This window comes from Stegostoma tigrinum, chromosome 21 (assembly GCF_030684315.1).
Source record: "Stegostoma tigrinum isolate sSteTig4 chromosome 21, sSteTig4.hap1, whole genome shotgun sequence".
In the NCBI taxonomy this organism is placed as follows: domain Eukaryota; kingdom Metazoa; phylum Chordata; class Chondrichthyes; order Orectolobiformes; family Stegostomatidae; genus Stegostoma; species Stegostoma tigrinum.
Window position 1 is genome coordinate 41,961,866 of NC_081374.1, and position 16,329 is coordinate 41,978,194.

Genomic DNA, 16,329 nt, shown 5'->3' on the forward strand with positions numbered 1-16,329 from the left:
CCTGGTTCTCTTACCTTTCGTATATCTAACAAAACTCTTGTAATCATCTTTTCTTACTTGCTAGCCTAACCTCATTTCATTTTCTCCCCTTTTATGATTTTTTTTGTTTTAGTTATCCTCTGCTGGTTTTTAAAAGGGTTCCCAATCCTCTGGCTTCCTCCTACTTTTTTTAACCACATTGTACATTTTTGCTTTTCTGCTGTTCCTGTCCATGGTTGCCTTGCCCTCCTCTTTGTATTTTTCTTCTTATTGGGACGAATTCATGCTATGCTCCCCAAATTAGCCCAAGAAACCCCTGCCATTGCTGTTCCACTGTCTTCCCTGGTAGGCTCCCTTTCAATCAGCTCTGACCAGCTCCTCCCTTATGTCTTTGAAGTTATCATGACTCAGTTGTAATACCGTTAGATCTAATTCCAGCCTCTCCCTCACAAACTGCGGGGTGAATTCCATATTATAACCACTTCCCCCTGGGATTCCTTCACCTTAAACACTCTAATCAAGTGTGCCTCATTATACATCACAAAATCTGTAATTGCCTGTTTCCTATTACAAGCTTTTCCAAAGAACGATCTCATATTTCACAAATTCCCCTTCTCGAGATTCGCTATCATACTGATTTTCCCCATCTATTGCATATTGAAGTCTATGATTCTACAAATGCCATTGTTACATGCTTTTATCTCCTGATTTCTTTACCCACATCCTGACTACTGCTAGATGGCCTGTATGTAACTCCCAACAAGGTCTTATCCATCTATCTCAATATTTAGCTCCCAGTCCTGTTCCCCACGCAGCCACATCCCAGCAATACCCACTTAGTACCCGCAAACCAATTTCAATCTGCGCTACTAGCTCATTTACCTGGTTTCATATACTGTGTGCATTTAAGTACAACACCCTTAGTCCTGTGTGGACTAGCCCCCTTCTCATAACTGTTTCCCTTTCTGCTGAAAGTAGAAAGTCTGAAATTAGATTCCTCAAACTAACCATATTCTCCAAACTATTACTTGCTCTGGAAACCTTAACCTCTGCTTAGCTCTCCTCTTTTAATTTTTTCCATAATTTTCCATGCAGTGCTGTAATCAGTTGGCAATCACCACGCACAGCCAATAGGGAGCAGGAATCTCAAACCTGTTAGACAAGCTCAAGGGCTGAGACTCCTTGATATCTCTGCCCGGCTAACTTGTAGTCACACCCTCCTGTCCGTGACTGCTGATCAAATACGAGGTAGTAAATCTAAGGGGTGCGACTGCCTTCTGAAACACAGCACTCAGGTAACCCTTTCCCTTCCTGATGTGTCGAAGTGTTTGAAGCTCAGACTGCAACTCCAACTCTGAGCCAGAGCTCCTCAAGCAACCAACACTTGCTTCAGATGTGGTCACTACGAACCACAATGGGGTCCACCAACTCCTACATCATGCAGGTATAATACATTGCCTGGCTTTCCCTATCTATTTATTTACTACTTAATTGACTTTTAAAGATTTCCTAAAAAAAATTTAATCTTTTTAAAAAACCTATAAATATTCCCTCTATTTGCCTTCAATCTGAAATGAACCAATAATAGTCAAATCAGTAGCTATTACCAGCCAATGATTTTCTTTTGTAATGTCACTCTTTTGTGCTGGGCTCCTGATCCTGGCCTTCAATTTGTTCTATTATCTCGTGTGACAAATTATGAACCAAAAAGGCAAAGAAACAGCACCTTTCTCTTCTGCACAGAATTCCTATACAGCCCTCCAAGCTCCCCAAACTATATACTCACTTGAGTCGTCTCACCTGTCCAGATGTAATCTCTCCTTCCTGACCATGCGCAGAGTTGAGAAGAATAGACAAAGCCCCTCAGAGTAGGAATTTGGTGATTTTCCAACATAGGTTTAAAAACAAGCAACAGGAAAAAGTCCCAGACTGGGAGATTCTAGTTTGAGGTCTTAAAAAAGACAGCATATTAGAATAGGAGATAGTACAAGTGTTACCTTCAATCAAGTAGGGAGACAAGTATGAAGAATGTCTGCTACAATTTTATTAAGCGAATCTTTGATAATTTCGAACTTCCAGAAGGATCAAGTGGCTGAGAATCATACTTTTACAGCTACTGTGCCATACTTAGCTAATGGGAGCTGATAGTAACGTAAATCTTCCAAATTGTAAATAATAGATTTAAGAACACTATTTTATACATTTTGCATTGCTGCACTGGCATTTAGAACAGTATTTTTCCAAGTTTGAACGCAAAAGATACGTTGTTAGCCCAGGATTTCAGCCAGAAGGAAAGTTCCATCCAACTCCATATCTCACTTGAGCCACTGAATCTCAGTGAGATAGGCCCATTCACACCATAAGACAGTGCCTTACTCAAACACCCATTTTTCTGGCAGCAAAACGTCAGTGTCAGCAAAATACTCAATTTGAGAGTGCATCAGAGCTGAGCTGAACTTTCTCTCACAAGCATCCGCACTGGCAGATTCCTGCATGAGTCACTGAACAGCAATCAGGGAAAGAAAACTTGATGGTTTGTGGCCCTCTAGCACATGGGCACTGAAGCTAGCGCCCCCAAATGTTGGCCCAATTCCTAGCATGGACCAAGAATAGAGACTTGATCTGCAGAGCTTCCACTGCAATTAGACAGCAATTTGTCCAATTTCAAGAACGGTGAAGAAAGAGGAAAATAAGAAGTGCATCACACAGTTGAAAACATTATTCGATCATGCAGGTTTCACAACTAACAACAATCCTGCTCTTTTCTGAATACAGCAAACTTTATTTTAACCAGCACCTTATTAAACAGACAAGTTTAAATGATAGAACAACTGAATCCTTATGTTATTGAAGCAGGCCATTTGGCTCATTGATTCCACACCAACCCTCCAAAGATGGTCCCACCCAGACCAACCTCCGCTAACCTATCCTTGCAACCCTGCATTTTCCATGGCTAGTCTACCCAGTTTGCACATCCCTGGACACTATGAACAATTTAACATGGCTAATCCACCTAACCTGCATATTTTTGGATTTTACTTCAAATACTGCAATCCACCAGGATGTCCGAATATTTATGCTGTAAATAAATTATAACAGTGATTGTATAACTCTTGCATTACGTTTCTATTACTTGCTGCGTTATCGCATTGATTTTAGGAGGCATTGATATTTTTACACATTTTTTTTTTAGGTATGTGGATGTCTCAAAGCTTTGCTTCGTCAGGGTTTACTGTGGTAACGTATATTTCAATTACCCGAAATATTTGATCAACCAGCACACTCCTGGTCCCTTAAGTGCCATTAATAAAATGTTTGCTGTATACACAGAAATCCCAGCAGCAGGGGTTACTGGAGATTGGACAATAGAAAGTAATAACTAGACTTCAACGGCAAGTCTCAAATTCGGCTGGCTGTTTTTAATACTTTGGACTTTTAACAGCCGATGATGAATTCTCTGACCCTACTTGCCCTGTCCCTTTGCTAGGGATAGAACGCTCCCTGAAAATGACGGAGAAAAAGAGAGAAATCAGCAATGCAAAGAACAGAAATTAATCAACCCCAGCTGATCAGGTCGAGGCTTCTGCAATGGCTTCAACGTTGCCCAGCTTATTAAGACAAGTCAAATACTAATTAATTACAAATGTACATCACAAGAAATGTGCATATGAGGGACAACATACTTTGTTTCAGACAGTCTAATAACCCATCCACACCAGTTGTCTTAGGACAGGCATGCAAGGAAATCTAAACTTAGAAATGTGAACCGGCCAATTTAGAAACAAGCAGACGCGTTTCACAGATCTTGGAAAAATATCTCCAACCTAAGTTTTATATCTAACTTCAGAAAGTGCACTTTGCTGTGCTGGAAAGTTTTGAGTTTCTATGACCCAAAGAGCTAAGCTGGCATGGGTACAACTCCCAATAGTGCCAATCAAACCAGACAGGTGCAAAAATGGGAACCAGGCTAAAAGCACCAGTCATCCTGATGGCAGGTGCAAGTCGAGGCAATGCTTGGTCACATATCGCATTTTGTTATAGAAACAATGCAGAAACCTGTCAGGCCTGTCCAAGATTTAAAAATACAAGCGTTAAGGTAAAGAACCACACTTTACAGGACTGAAAATAAGTTAATACTCCAGTAAGAATCAAAAATAGTATGCTCCAGAGAGACGGTAAAGAAAAGAAATGAGTTCCTTCACTTGCCAGTCAATATAGATGGTTTAATCTAAATAGGCAAAATCATTTCCAAATAATCACATGGGGCTCTCAAGAGAGATTAAGTAGTAGCTTAAGACACAGTGTGGAGCTTGAGGAACACAGCAGGCGTGGCAGCAGCACAGGAGGAAAGTTGATGTTTCAGGTCAGGACCCTTCTTCAGAAATCGTCATTTTTGAAGAAGGGTCCCGACCCAAAAAAATCAACTTTCCTGCTCCTCTGATGCTGCCAGGTCTGATGTGTTCCTCCAGCTCCAACACTGTTGTCTCGGGCTCCAGCATCTGCAATTATTGCTATCTCTAAGTAGTAGTTTAAGTACATCTAATTTACTGAAAATTCTATTATGTCACTAACGCCAAGCAGAGTTGGCACTATGGAGTGATGCTGTTTACTATATGTTCACTCAAAACAGCTAAGCACATACAAATGGAACTGTGTCACGGTAACGTCAGGTGAAACGGTATGCCAAATAGATATGCTAAATGAATCTAGTTCCATTTGCCAGCATTTGGCCTGTATCCTTCTAAACCTTTCCTATTCATGTATCCACCCAGATGCCTTTTAAATTTAGTAATTGTACCACCCTCTCCCATTTCCTCTGGCAACTTATTTTACACATGCACCACCCTCTGTGTGAAAACATTGCCGCTTATGTCCCTTTTATATCTTGCCCCTCTCACCTCAAACCTATGCCTCCTAATTTGGGATTCCCCTAACTTGAGGAAAAGACCTTGGCTATTCCCCCTCATGATTTTATAAACCTCTATAAAGTCACCCCTCAGCCTCCGATGCTCCAGGGAAAGTAGCCCCAGCTTGTTCAACCTCTCCAGATAGCTCAAACCCTCCAGTCCCAGCAACATCCTTGTAAATCTTTTTTGTACCCTTTCAAGTTTAACATCTTTGCTGTAACAGGGAGACTAAAAATTATACATACTATTCCAAAAGCAGCCTAGCCAATGTACTATATAGCGACACATGACATCCCAACTCCTATACTCAATGCACTGATCAATAAAGGAATATATAGAAACACCTTCTTCACTACCCTTTCTACCGGTGATTCCACCTAAAAGGAACTATGAACCAGCACCCCAAGGCCTCTTTGTTTAACGCCACTCCCCAGGACCCTACCATTAAATGTGTAAGTCCTGCCCTGATTTGCCTTACCAAAATGCAATACTTTACATTCACCTAAATTAAACTCCATTTGCCACTTCTCACCCATCTGATCAAGGACACGCTGCACTCGTAACTTTCTCCACTGTCCACTACATCAATTTTGGTGTCATCTGCACACTTTCTAACCACTCTTCCTATATTCATATTCGTCTCAATTATGTAAATGACAAAAAGCAGTGGACCGAGCACCAATCCTTGCGGCACACTGCTGATCACAGGACTCCAGTCCAAAAGATATTTTTAAGGTGAGTGGAGAAAGTTTTAAGAAGTGCATGAGGGGCAAGTTTTTTTTAAATAGAGAGCACGTATAGACGGAACATTTCAAATAAATTTGGATGAGTACATGAATAACAAAGGTTTGGAGGGATATTGGCCAAATGCAGGCAAGTGGAATTAGTTTAGTTTGCAAACATGGACTAGTTGGACCAAAGGGTCTGTTTCCACACTATGACTCTAATACAGGTGATGGCGATCAGCCACAAGAGGGCATCCTACACCTTGGTTTTTGGGGGGGGATTAGACAGCCATGGCTGACAAAGGAAGTCAGGAAATGTATCATAGAAAAAGAGACAGCCTATAAAGTGGCCAAGAGCACTGGGAAATCAGAAGATTGGGAGGGCTACAAAAACAAAAACAAACAGAGGATAACAAAGAGAGAAATAAGGAAGGAGAGGGTCAAATATGAAGGTAGGCTAGCCAGTAATATTAGAATTGACAGTAAAAGTTTCTTTCAATACATAAGAAACAAATGAGAGGCAAAAGTAGACATTGTTTGTAAAATTCTAGAATCCATTGTTAACGATGAGCTTTCTAAACTCTTGGAAGTGCGGGTCGTTTTTGAACAAGTCAGCATGGATTTAGCAAGTGGACGTCATGCCTGACAAACAAAGAATTCTTTGAAGAGGTAACAAGTAGGTTAGACCAGAGAAACCCAGTGCATGTTATCTATCTAGACTTCCAAAAGGCCTTTGATAAGGTGCCTCATGGGAGGCTGCTGAGTTAGATGAGGGCCCATGGTGTTCGAGGTGAGCTACTGGCATAGATTGAGGATTGGTTGTCTGAGAGAAGGCAGAGAGTTGGGATAAAAGGGTCTGTTTTGGAATGGCAACCAGTGACAAGTGGTGTGCTGCAGGGTTCTGTGTTGGGGCCACAACTATTCACTTTATATATTAATGATCTGGATGAAGGGACTGGGGGCATTCTGGCGAAGTTTGCCAACGAGACAAAGTTAGGTGGACATGCAGATAGTACTGAGGTGGTGGGGAGGCTGCAGAAAGATCTAGACAGTTTAGGACAGTGGTCCAGGAAATGGCTGATGAAATTCAACGTGAGCAAATGCTAGGTCTTGCACTTCAGAAAAAAAAATACAGGCATGGACTATTTTCTAAACGGTGAGAAAATTCAAAGCCAAAGTACAAAGGGATCTGGGAGTGCGAGATCAGGATTCTCTAAAGGTTAACTTGCAGGTTGAGTCCATGATTAAGAAAGCAAATGTAATGTTGTCATTTATCTCAAGAGGGGTGGAATATAAAAGCAGCTATGTGCTTCCAAGACTTTATAAAGGTCTAGTTAGGCCCCATTTAGAATACTGTGTCCAATTTTGGGCCCCACACCTCAGGAAGGGCATACTGGCGCTGGAGCATGTCCATCAGAAATTCACACAGATAATCCCGGGAATAGTAGGCCTAACATACGATGAACAGTCGAGGATCCTGGGATTGTATTCATTACAGTTTAGAAGGTTGAGGGGAGATCTAATAGAAACTTACAAGATAATGCAAGGCTTAGAAAGGGTGGATGCTGGGAAGCTGTTTCTGTTAGGCGGGGAGACTAGGACCTGTGGGCACAGCCTTAGAATTAGAGGGGGTCAATTTAGAACGGAAACGAGGAGACATTTCTTCAACTGAGAATGGTGGGCCTGTGGAATTCATCGCCACGGAGCACAGTGGAGGCCAGGACGTTAAATGTCTTCAAGGCAGAGATTGATAAATTCTTGATCTCGCAAGGAATTAAGGGCTATGGGAGGAGTGCGGTAAGTGGAGTTGAAATGTCCATCGGACGTGATTAAATGGCAGAGTAGACTCGATGGGCTGAATGGCCTTACTTCCACTCCTATGTCTTATGGTCTTATGGTTTTCAATTTCAAGACCAGTTGGCACAAAAAGCTGTTTTTAGAGGAACCAGAAGTCCTGGACATTCTTATACCCAGAATCAGGGTGTCTTACTTTGTGATGGCCTTTTTTTTAAAAAGCATCACATCTTTGTTGAAGAGGGTAAGCAAGGAGGTAAACATCCTGCTGGTATTTGAGGTTAAATGCACAGAAGAGCCACAAAGAGCAATGCCCTAAGGCTTAAAGAGCTAACAGCTCAAAAACAGCTTCCACCTCAAATGGATGTTCAGAGCCAAATGACATTCATCACAAATCAACTGAAAAAGTGTTCCGAATGCCATCAGCACACTAGTAAAGTACTCGAAGCTTCTTTATAAGCAATGAGAGAGAAAAATCAGACCACAGAATATCTATAGGCATAACTTGACAATGTTTTGAGTATCAAAAGCAGCTCAAGCAATTTGAGCAAGAATTGGAGGAAAAGGACTGATCTAAAAGACCCACGATTCGCACACTCTTGACAAAAATAGTAGTCCAGTCACATATAATACAAGAATTGGTCAGAAGATTCTGCAGTAATTCATCTGACTCGCCAAACTTTGCCCCACAATCCACAAAGTAAAAGTCAGCGTGATGGACTCTCCAATTGCCTGGATGAATGCAAATCCATCTGCAAAGTGGTTTGACACCAAAGACAAGACAACCACTTTCATCAGCACCTAATCTGCCAAGTTAAACATTCATCTACTCCACTGCCAGCATGTAGTGTTGCAGCTGTGTACCATCTGCAAAGTCTCAAGTAATTCAAACTTCTTTTAACAATACCTTCCAAATTTCAACGTCCACCAACTAGAAAGACAAAGGTAGAAAATCACATGGGAACAGCACCACAAGTCACACACCATCCTGACTTGAAACTATAATTGCTCTTCCAAGATGATCACTGGGTCAAATTCTGCACCTCCCTTCCGAACAGAACCAGGGTGTACTCAAACCAGGGGCAGAGCAACTTAGGCCAACTCTCACTACTTTCAGTGCATAATTATGAGTCAGCAACAAATTCTGTCCTTGCCACCTATACTCATCCATGAATAAATAAAATAAAACCAAATCCATCCCCCCAAGGAAAATTTTCACGACCGCTATTATGAGTAAGCCCTTAATGATATTATGCTCAGTGATGGATTCAGCTTTCTATTAAATTTCAAATTTATCCTGGTTGCTATGCTGTTCTAGTGCTTTTATCTTGCTATCTATTTATCCTTATGAGCATAAAATACTTCAGAACACTTTACCACATTCAAAATACTATATAAAATGCTTGCTGTATATGGTATTGAGAAGCATATGAAAAAAAGAAGACACGCTGTCCGCTTCTAATAATTCCAAAAGCTATCTCACCATACTTATAGGGAGCTTTAGTTGAAACCATATTTCAAGGCCCCAGTGATAATTAAGAACTGGCTCCAACTCAACATGTCAGTCAGATCATGAAAAAGTAGGGTTCATGTCACAATTCCCTTGTCAACTCTAAAACATCATTAACCCACACGGGCTGACGGTTAGATGGAAGAGTGATAAACAACAAAAACCGCATGGCTAACTCCTCACAAACAGAAAACAGGTGTTTCATTTACGATGTTCCAATTTTCAGGGTCCTTTTCAGAATTTGGGAGGATTACAGGCAATGTAGACACTATCCAAATGGCCATCTTTTAAGACCCTAGGATAACAGGCAACAGATCTGAGGGATTTGCCAATGTTTTGTCCGTGTAATTTTCCAATACTGATTGCAGTATTGTTTCAAGTTACTTTCTTTTGCTTCTTCATATTCTACTAACGTTGTGAAGCATTATCCACTATCAAGGCAGAAACAAAACACCTGTTCAAAGTCTCAGCCATTTCCTTGTTTTCGATTATTATTCTTCAGCTTCACCCTCTTTTGCCAAGCTTTAATTTATTCAGCCCACTTCATTCTAGTTGTCAAATATAACCTTGACATCACCTAGTCTGTTTTACAAAAGAACTCACAAAGACTTGATGGGTGAATCACCTGTGTTGCAGTAAATATGATGCTACCATTTCAACTTGACCTTAACTAAAACAAATGCTGAGAATAAAAATAAATTTGTTCACCCCTGTGAATTTGGCATTCAATTTCTTTCCGCAGCAATCTCCAACAAATCTTACCTGTCTTGTCTTTGCTGAGGTTTCTATGAAAGGTATCCCATAACTCCTAGCTAGTTCCTGTGCTTGTTTCGTATCCACTGTCCGGGCAGGTAGATCACATTTGTTCCCCACCAATACCATGGGAACATCTTCAGAATCCTTTACTCGTTTAATCTGTTCTCTGAAAGAAAATCATTTTCATTTTGGTATTTATGCCTGAAGACAATTCTCATCCTTGGCTCTATACACAGTAAAACACCACTGGTCCACCACAATAACAGTCTATCAAATTAGACTCAAACACCCCCAGATTATATGTTCTCTTGCCTAAAAACAAACCACTTTCATTGCTACAGTTTAACAATTTAGTAACAGTTTCCACAGTAGACTTGCAGTGTTTGCTGAATTGACAGTCGCAATGAAGCCATAAGGAAAAATAATAGAGAAGGATGAGATTAAGAAACATGATGGAATCTCAGTCAGAGAGATCAGGAGATACTGCAGCAGCATTTTAGTGCACTGGGCTAAAATAGCTCTACAGTCAAATATAGACGAATATTAGAGTGCAGGCAATGGAAAGGTACAAGAATGCAATAGTGAAGAACATCTGATGTAACTGTGCAAAATTAAAAGAAACTATTACCAGAGAACTGTGATCTATTACAAAGCTGATTTTGACTACAGCAATAACAGCAGTGTGGGCAGAATTGAAACTAGATTCAGTGATTCTGATAGGGTAGTAGAGAGATGAACTAGAAGCTGGTGGCAGTGGCAATTGAAAACTTGAGCTAGAAAGGGCAGCTTGGACATAAGGTAATGAAAAGATAAAGGCTCAAGTGCCTTCTTCCCAACAATTATGCACGCAACGCAATAGCAACAGTTCTGACAGTAAAGAAAGAGCATCTGAAAAGAAGGAACTCATAACAATAGCAGGGTGTTACATTGATGGAGTAGTAAAGGATGAGAGTTGAGGCTACATCAAAAATGCAGGAAGTAGGGCACATGAAGACCCAAAGTCTGATGGGGAAAATGCAGCTATAAAATGATAACTGGTGAGGTCAAGGGTCTAGGGATGAGAATGCTTCTGGATCAAGGAAAAGAAAGAATGGCTGAGAGGAAAGGGAGCATTTATTAGATTCAATCAATTATTCTTTTCTCCCCCCTCTATGTACTGAGTTGCAATGACATTGAAGCTACAGTTTGAGATGCAACTCCACAGACATATCCTAAGATGCTTCTAATAAAATACATACAAGAGGCATGAGTCAGTACTACAAACGTATGCTGTTACAGTAAAATTTCAAGATTTTTCCTTTTTCAAGACAAGTTAATTACCCAAGCTGGTAAGTAGTGGTATGTTAAAATACAGCTGTTTGTCCCCTTAGCAAAAGGAAAATGGACATGGTCTGTTGTGGGTATGTTAGAAGACCAATCACAGAGGACTTGTTTTTAGTCAGATTAACCATTTAACTTCTTGTATTAAAACAAAGTATTTTAATCTAGTCACAGTAACTTGAACATGGAAAATGCCATTTAGCCCAAGCAGCTTGGGCCACTATGTACTTCTGCACAGCTAAGCATTAACTATATTTATCCACCCTACATTTATCCTTCATTCAACTATTTAATTTTCTTTTCAACATATAGCCTCTAGACCTTTATTTCAGACTTATTAACCTCTCAAACAATTTTCTTCTACCTAATGTAATGAAAAATGCTTGTATTCAAGTCTTTCTTTGTATTAGCAGAATCCAAGTTACGCCTTCTCCAAAGCTTCAACATCCTTCCATTAGAGTTGGGCTTACAAAAGCACTAAGTACTCTGAGATCAGGAATTATTAGACAAGCTTTTCATGAATTTTTAGCTTCCATATTCTATTTTGTGAAACGTTTTTGAAAAGAGCATTATAAACCCAAGGAATTACATTTAATACCCTGTTACCTCCATGCCCAAATCATTCTGCTCTTTAACACTGAGCCAACTTCAGCTCAGAGCAGTCTCTTTTTATTAAACTAACCAGCATTTCATTTACTAACTATAAATTCACCTGTCACCTTGTAACCCAGTTCTTCACAGTATCCTTACAAATTGATGTTAACATTTGAAAGAGTCAACACTATTTTATGCATCCAGACTTGTATCCAAATCACAGATAAGCTAACAGAGTAGCCCAAATATTGGACCTTTCGACGTCTGACTTCAAAAACTTCTCTTCTGTCCCACTTATTAGTGTTCCCTCTAAGCTATATGGCCATGTGGCAATTCAGAGGTCCTGCTCATGCTAACTGGTGTGCCAACGCATCAACTTCTACATTTAGAGGTCTGCACAGCAGAAAGAAACAGGATAGATTATGGCTACTCACTCCTAACTACTGTATTCCTGTTTTTGCTTAATTCCCCACTCCATTACCTTCGGGTAATCTTGTGTGGTACCTTATTAAAGATTTCTTTAAAATCCACGCATGCCACTTTCCAGTGCACGTATTCAATTACCACAACTAGTACACTACATGCTCACACTCAATAGAAATCTGAAATACAATGTGTAGGGCCATGGAAATTTCTCAATATATAAGGATTCTAGGATACATCAAATTAGGGTCTGGGATCTCAACTTCCATCAGCCAAGCCAGTGTAACTAAAATTTACACATCTGAGTCTAAACATGAGAGTTCATGAGGTGCATTTTCTGACACATCTGTATTTGATGAAAAACTAAAACAAATTCATATGGCCTTGGCAGTCAATCTCAGAAAAGCAACAAAAACGGTTAAGGAATGCAGAAAACGTCATTGCACCTACCTGTACAAGTGAACATCTGCAAAAGATTTATTATTATTTATGGCAAATACACAAAGGAATCCTTCTCCCGTCCTCATGTATTGATCCCTCATAGCACTATACTCCTCTTGACCTGCCGTATCCAGAATGTCTAATAAACATGTTTCACCATCAATCACTACCTGCTTCCTATAGGAGTCCTGAGGGGAGAAACAGACAATAACTTTGTTTTAAAAGGGTTATATTCACTAAAGTCCAACTGCATAATCAAGAATCAAAGTACTGAAATCTATATATGCATGTATGAACTGTATTCCTTAAATTGTCAGATGGATTAAATGGCGAAGGCATGGAAGCAATCTGGAAGGACAAAATGATGCAGACAAGACAAATACATCATGGGAAGTTCTTCAAAACCCCACTGCTTCCACTGAATACTGAGTGATGACAATGTCATATGGAGAGTCAACCAATAACGGCACAATGTACGAACCTCCCCACTACTGCTTTGTTGAAAATTTCAAATTGAGGCAAATGTGACGAAGAATTCTCTTTTTGTGGAATTTTTTTTCAACATTTGACTTATTAAAAGCAATTTACACAACTACTGTGGACTCTTCAAGGCCATTTCTTACAAATCCAACAAGGAAATATGCAGTACTACACCCAGTTCTAAATGATGAGTAAGGTCAATAAACAACTGGAAGGTAAGAGATCATGTAATGGTCAACAATCAAGAGTTAACAAAGCATAACTGCAGGAGAACTTCAGTAGGTCAGACAGCATCTGCAGACAGAAAGCATAGTCAACATTCTGAGCCCAGTGACTCCTCTTCAGTATGCAACTGCTGGTTTATAATCAGGATTGACAGTGAAAAAATAATACTGGATGGAATTACAGCTGAATATAAGAGAAATCAAGCTCATTAACAGTGCAAAACAGTTGCAGATGTAAACAACAATCTTGTATTCAACTGCAAAATACAAAATGCTGTGAAGGGTCAACAGGTCCAGTAACACCTATGGAGAGGGAAACATAATTAATGTTTCAGTTTAAGACCTTCCATCAGAACTGGACAAAAACATTTTACAGGTTTTATGCAAGTACAGACAGATGGTGAATATAGTGGCTGCTCAGAAAGGTGAAAAGGAAGAATCAGTACACCATACACCAATTGGCCTTAAGTCAGTAATAAGGAAAGGACCTAAAGACAAAATGATTATGATGACAGTAAACACTGAAGTGGATTAACAAGGAACACAGAATTTGTAGAGAAGTTCTACTTCATTAATTTCAAAATCCTTCAGTGAAATTATCAAATAAATCAAATAAACTGAACACTGGATGGGACTTATTTGGACATGAAGATAATACCAATTATAGTAGAGATGTCCATTGTGATTCAATGGTTAGACTCCTCACATGAGACAGAAGGTTTCATTCAAATACTATTTCAGAGGACAAACTTCAGACTGGCATCCCCAGCACATTTTTCTTTCCCATTCCCTCAAGGGATGTGTGGATAATTCAATGGACCAGCATCTATGAGCCATTGCTGTGGTTATGGAGTCACATATAGGCCAGACCAGGCAAGGATGGCAACTTCCTTCCCTGAAGGACATTATTGAACTAGGTGGTTTTGTCTCAACGACCAAAGACAGTTTCAAGGTTAAAATTAGGTGCTTAATTCCAGATTTTTACTGAATTCAAATTCCACCATCCAGCATGGCACAATTTGAAGCACGGGCCCCAAAACATTACCTGGATTTCTGAATTAACAGTCTGTTGACAATACCACTAGGCCTTCCTCTGGGAGATGCTGACAAGGCAGTTTTGGTAAATTTCTGCTGTGTATCTTGTAGATAATATACACTGCTCCTACTGAGCATTGCTGGTAGAGGAACTGAATTTGTGGATGTGGTGCCAAACAAATGCTGCTTTGTCATGAATTGCGTCAATCTTCGAGCATTGTTGTACTCATCCAAACAAGTGGAGAGTATTCCATCACACTCCTGACTCGTGCCTTGTAGGGGACTTGTTTCTTGTGGACAGAATTTGGAGAATCAGGAGATCAGTTACACATTTCAGAATTTCTAGCCTATGACCTGTACTTTAAGCCACTGCATTTAGATGGTTGGTCTCAGTTCAATTTCTGGTCAATTGTAACTCTCAGGATGCTTATAATGGGGAATTCACTGACAGCCATGCCATTGAATGTTAAGGGACAATGGCTCGAATTTCTCTTGTTGGTCACTACATTGCATTTGTAAGGGCGAATGTTATTTGCCACTTGTCAGCCCAAACCTGGATATTGTCTAGGTCTGCTGCATTCAGATGTTGACTGTTTCAATATCCAAGGAATTACAAATGGTGTTGAATGTCTTGCAATTATCAGTGAATAGCCACACATCTGATCTTATGACGGAGCTAAGGCCAATATGAAGTGAAGTCCAGTGGCAGAGGTGGTGTCTTATTTTAACCTGAAGCAGTATCCTCCCCTCTCAAGCGGGCACAATTTCACAATAGTATTTCAAGATCAGCATGGGAACAATTACATACCTATTTGTGGAATCTTACCGTATGCATTTCCTATATTTATAACAGTGACATTATAGCAAATATTTTAGTCACCATATCAGGAAACCAAGCAATCTGCATATAGCAAGCCTCACAGAACAGCAATGCACAAAAGATCAGACAAACTGTTTTGTTAAAATAGTTGTAACATAATCATTTGTTAATCCACCCAGGGAGAATTCCATCCTTGCCAAAATAATGCCATCTCTTATGCCAGGAAGTAAGAATTCAGCTTGTAATCTCAAAGTCAGTACCTTTCAAAATGCAGAACACACTTACTGCTGTGTAAGCAACAACGAGATTTTTATGAAGTCTCAGGAGATGGGCTTAGGATTTCCAGCATGGAGCTGAGGCTGAAACTAAAAAGTTAATAAAATGCTCGGTTTTACATTGGAAATTGAAAATAAAAGTAAGGTTGCTAATCTCAAAATTAAGTGCTTTCAGTCAGAGAAGTGTTCTTTTTTGTTCTGAGTAATAGAACATGGTAGTTTTGGAAATGTAGGATGGTGATGGTTAGCATGAGGGGACACAGATTTAAATTGAGGGGGTGATAGATATAAGACAGATATCGGATGAAGGTTCTTTACTCAGAGTAGTAAGAGCGTGGGATGCACTACCTGCAACAGTAGTAGACTCACCAACTTTAAGGGCATTTAAATGGTCATTGGATAAACATATGGATGATAATGGAATAGTGTAGGTTCGATGGGCTTCTGATTGGTTTCACAGGTCGGCGCAACATAGAGGGCCAAAGGGCCTGTACTGCGCTGTAATGTTCTATGTTCTATAACATGTCTTTTGTTGGAATCGATAAACTAGGATTTTTGCATAAAGCTAAGAATACAGCATCATTTACAACTCAAACATAAATAAAAATCTGCCTACATTACTGTCAACATTACCCAATACTCAACTGTTAGGACTGAGCCCACTTACCTCAATTGTTGGATCGTATTCATCAACAAAGTGGTTCTGAATCAACTGGATCGTCAAGGCACTCTTTCCCACACCACCAGCTCCGACCACTACCAGCTTATATTCCGTCATTTCAAGCTTCCCTCAGCGGCCAAACTGAGAAATGAAAAAAAAATAAGAATATTTGGCAGAGTTATCAGTAGTAAAGTTTCAGCAAACCAAAAGGGTCGGTTTATGAAATTTTCCTGCGAGGTCCATTAGAACAACACTACCACAAGTAATATGAACTCTGTCCTCACAAAACTTAATCATGTTTGGGCAGTCTTGAGTTATAGTTCAGCCTATTAGAGGTAGCATGAGGAGGAAATGTTTGGTGATGATTTCAAAAATGTGGATCACA

General features: G+C 39.9%; 1 protein-coding gene across 3 annotated transcripts in view; it reads right to left on the minus strand.

Annotated features, from left to right (window-relative positions):
- The window catches only part of nras (NRAS proto-oncogene, GTPase), a 68,519-nt gene that overhangs the window by 25,389 nt on the left and 26,801 nt on the right, over window positions 1-16,329 (minus strand). For all 3 annotated transcript variants that reach the window (XM_048553290.2, XM_048553289.2, XM_048553291.2), the window contains exons 2-4: window positions 15,951-16,085; window positions 12,459-12,637; window positions 9,678-9,837 (exon numbers count right to left, since the gene is read on the minus strand). In XM_048553290.2, coding sequence (XP_048409247.1) covers window positions 9,678-9,837; window positions 12,459-12,637; window positions 15,951-16,061 — 450 coding nt within the window. In that variant the 5' untranslated portion in view covers window positions 16,062-16,085. The remainder of the gene's footprint in view (window positions 1-9,677; window positions 9,838-12,458; window positions 12,638-15,950; window positions 16,086-16,329) is intronic.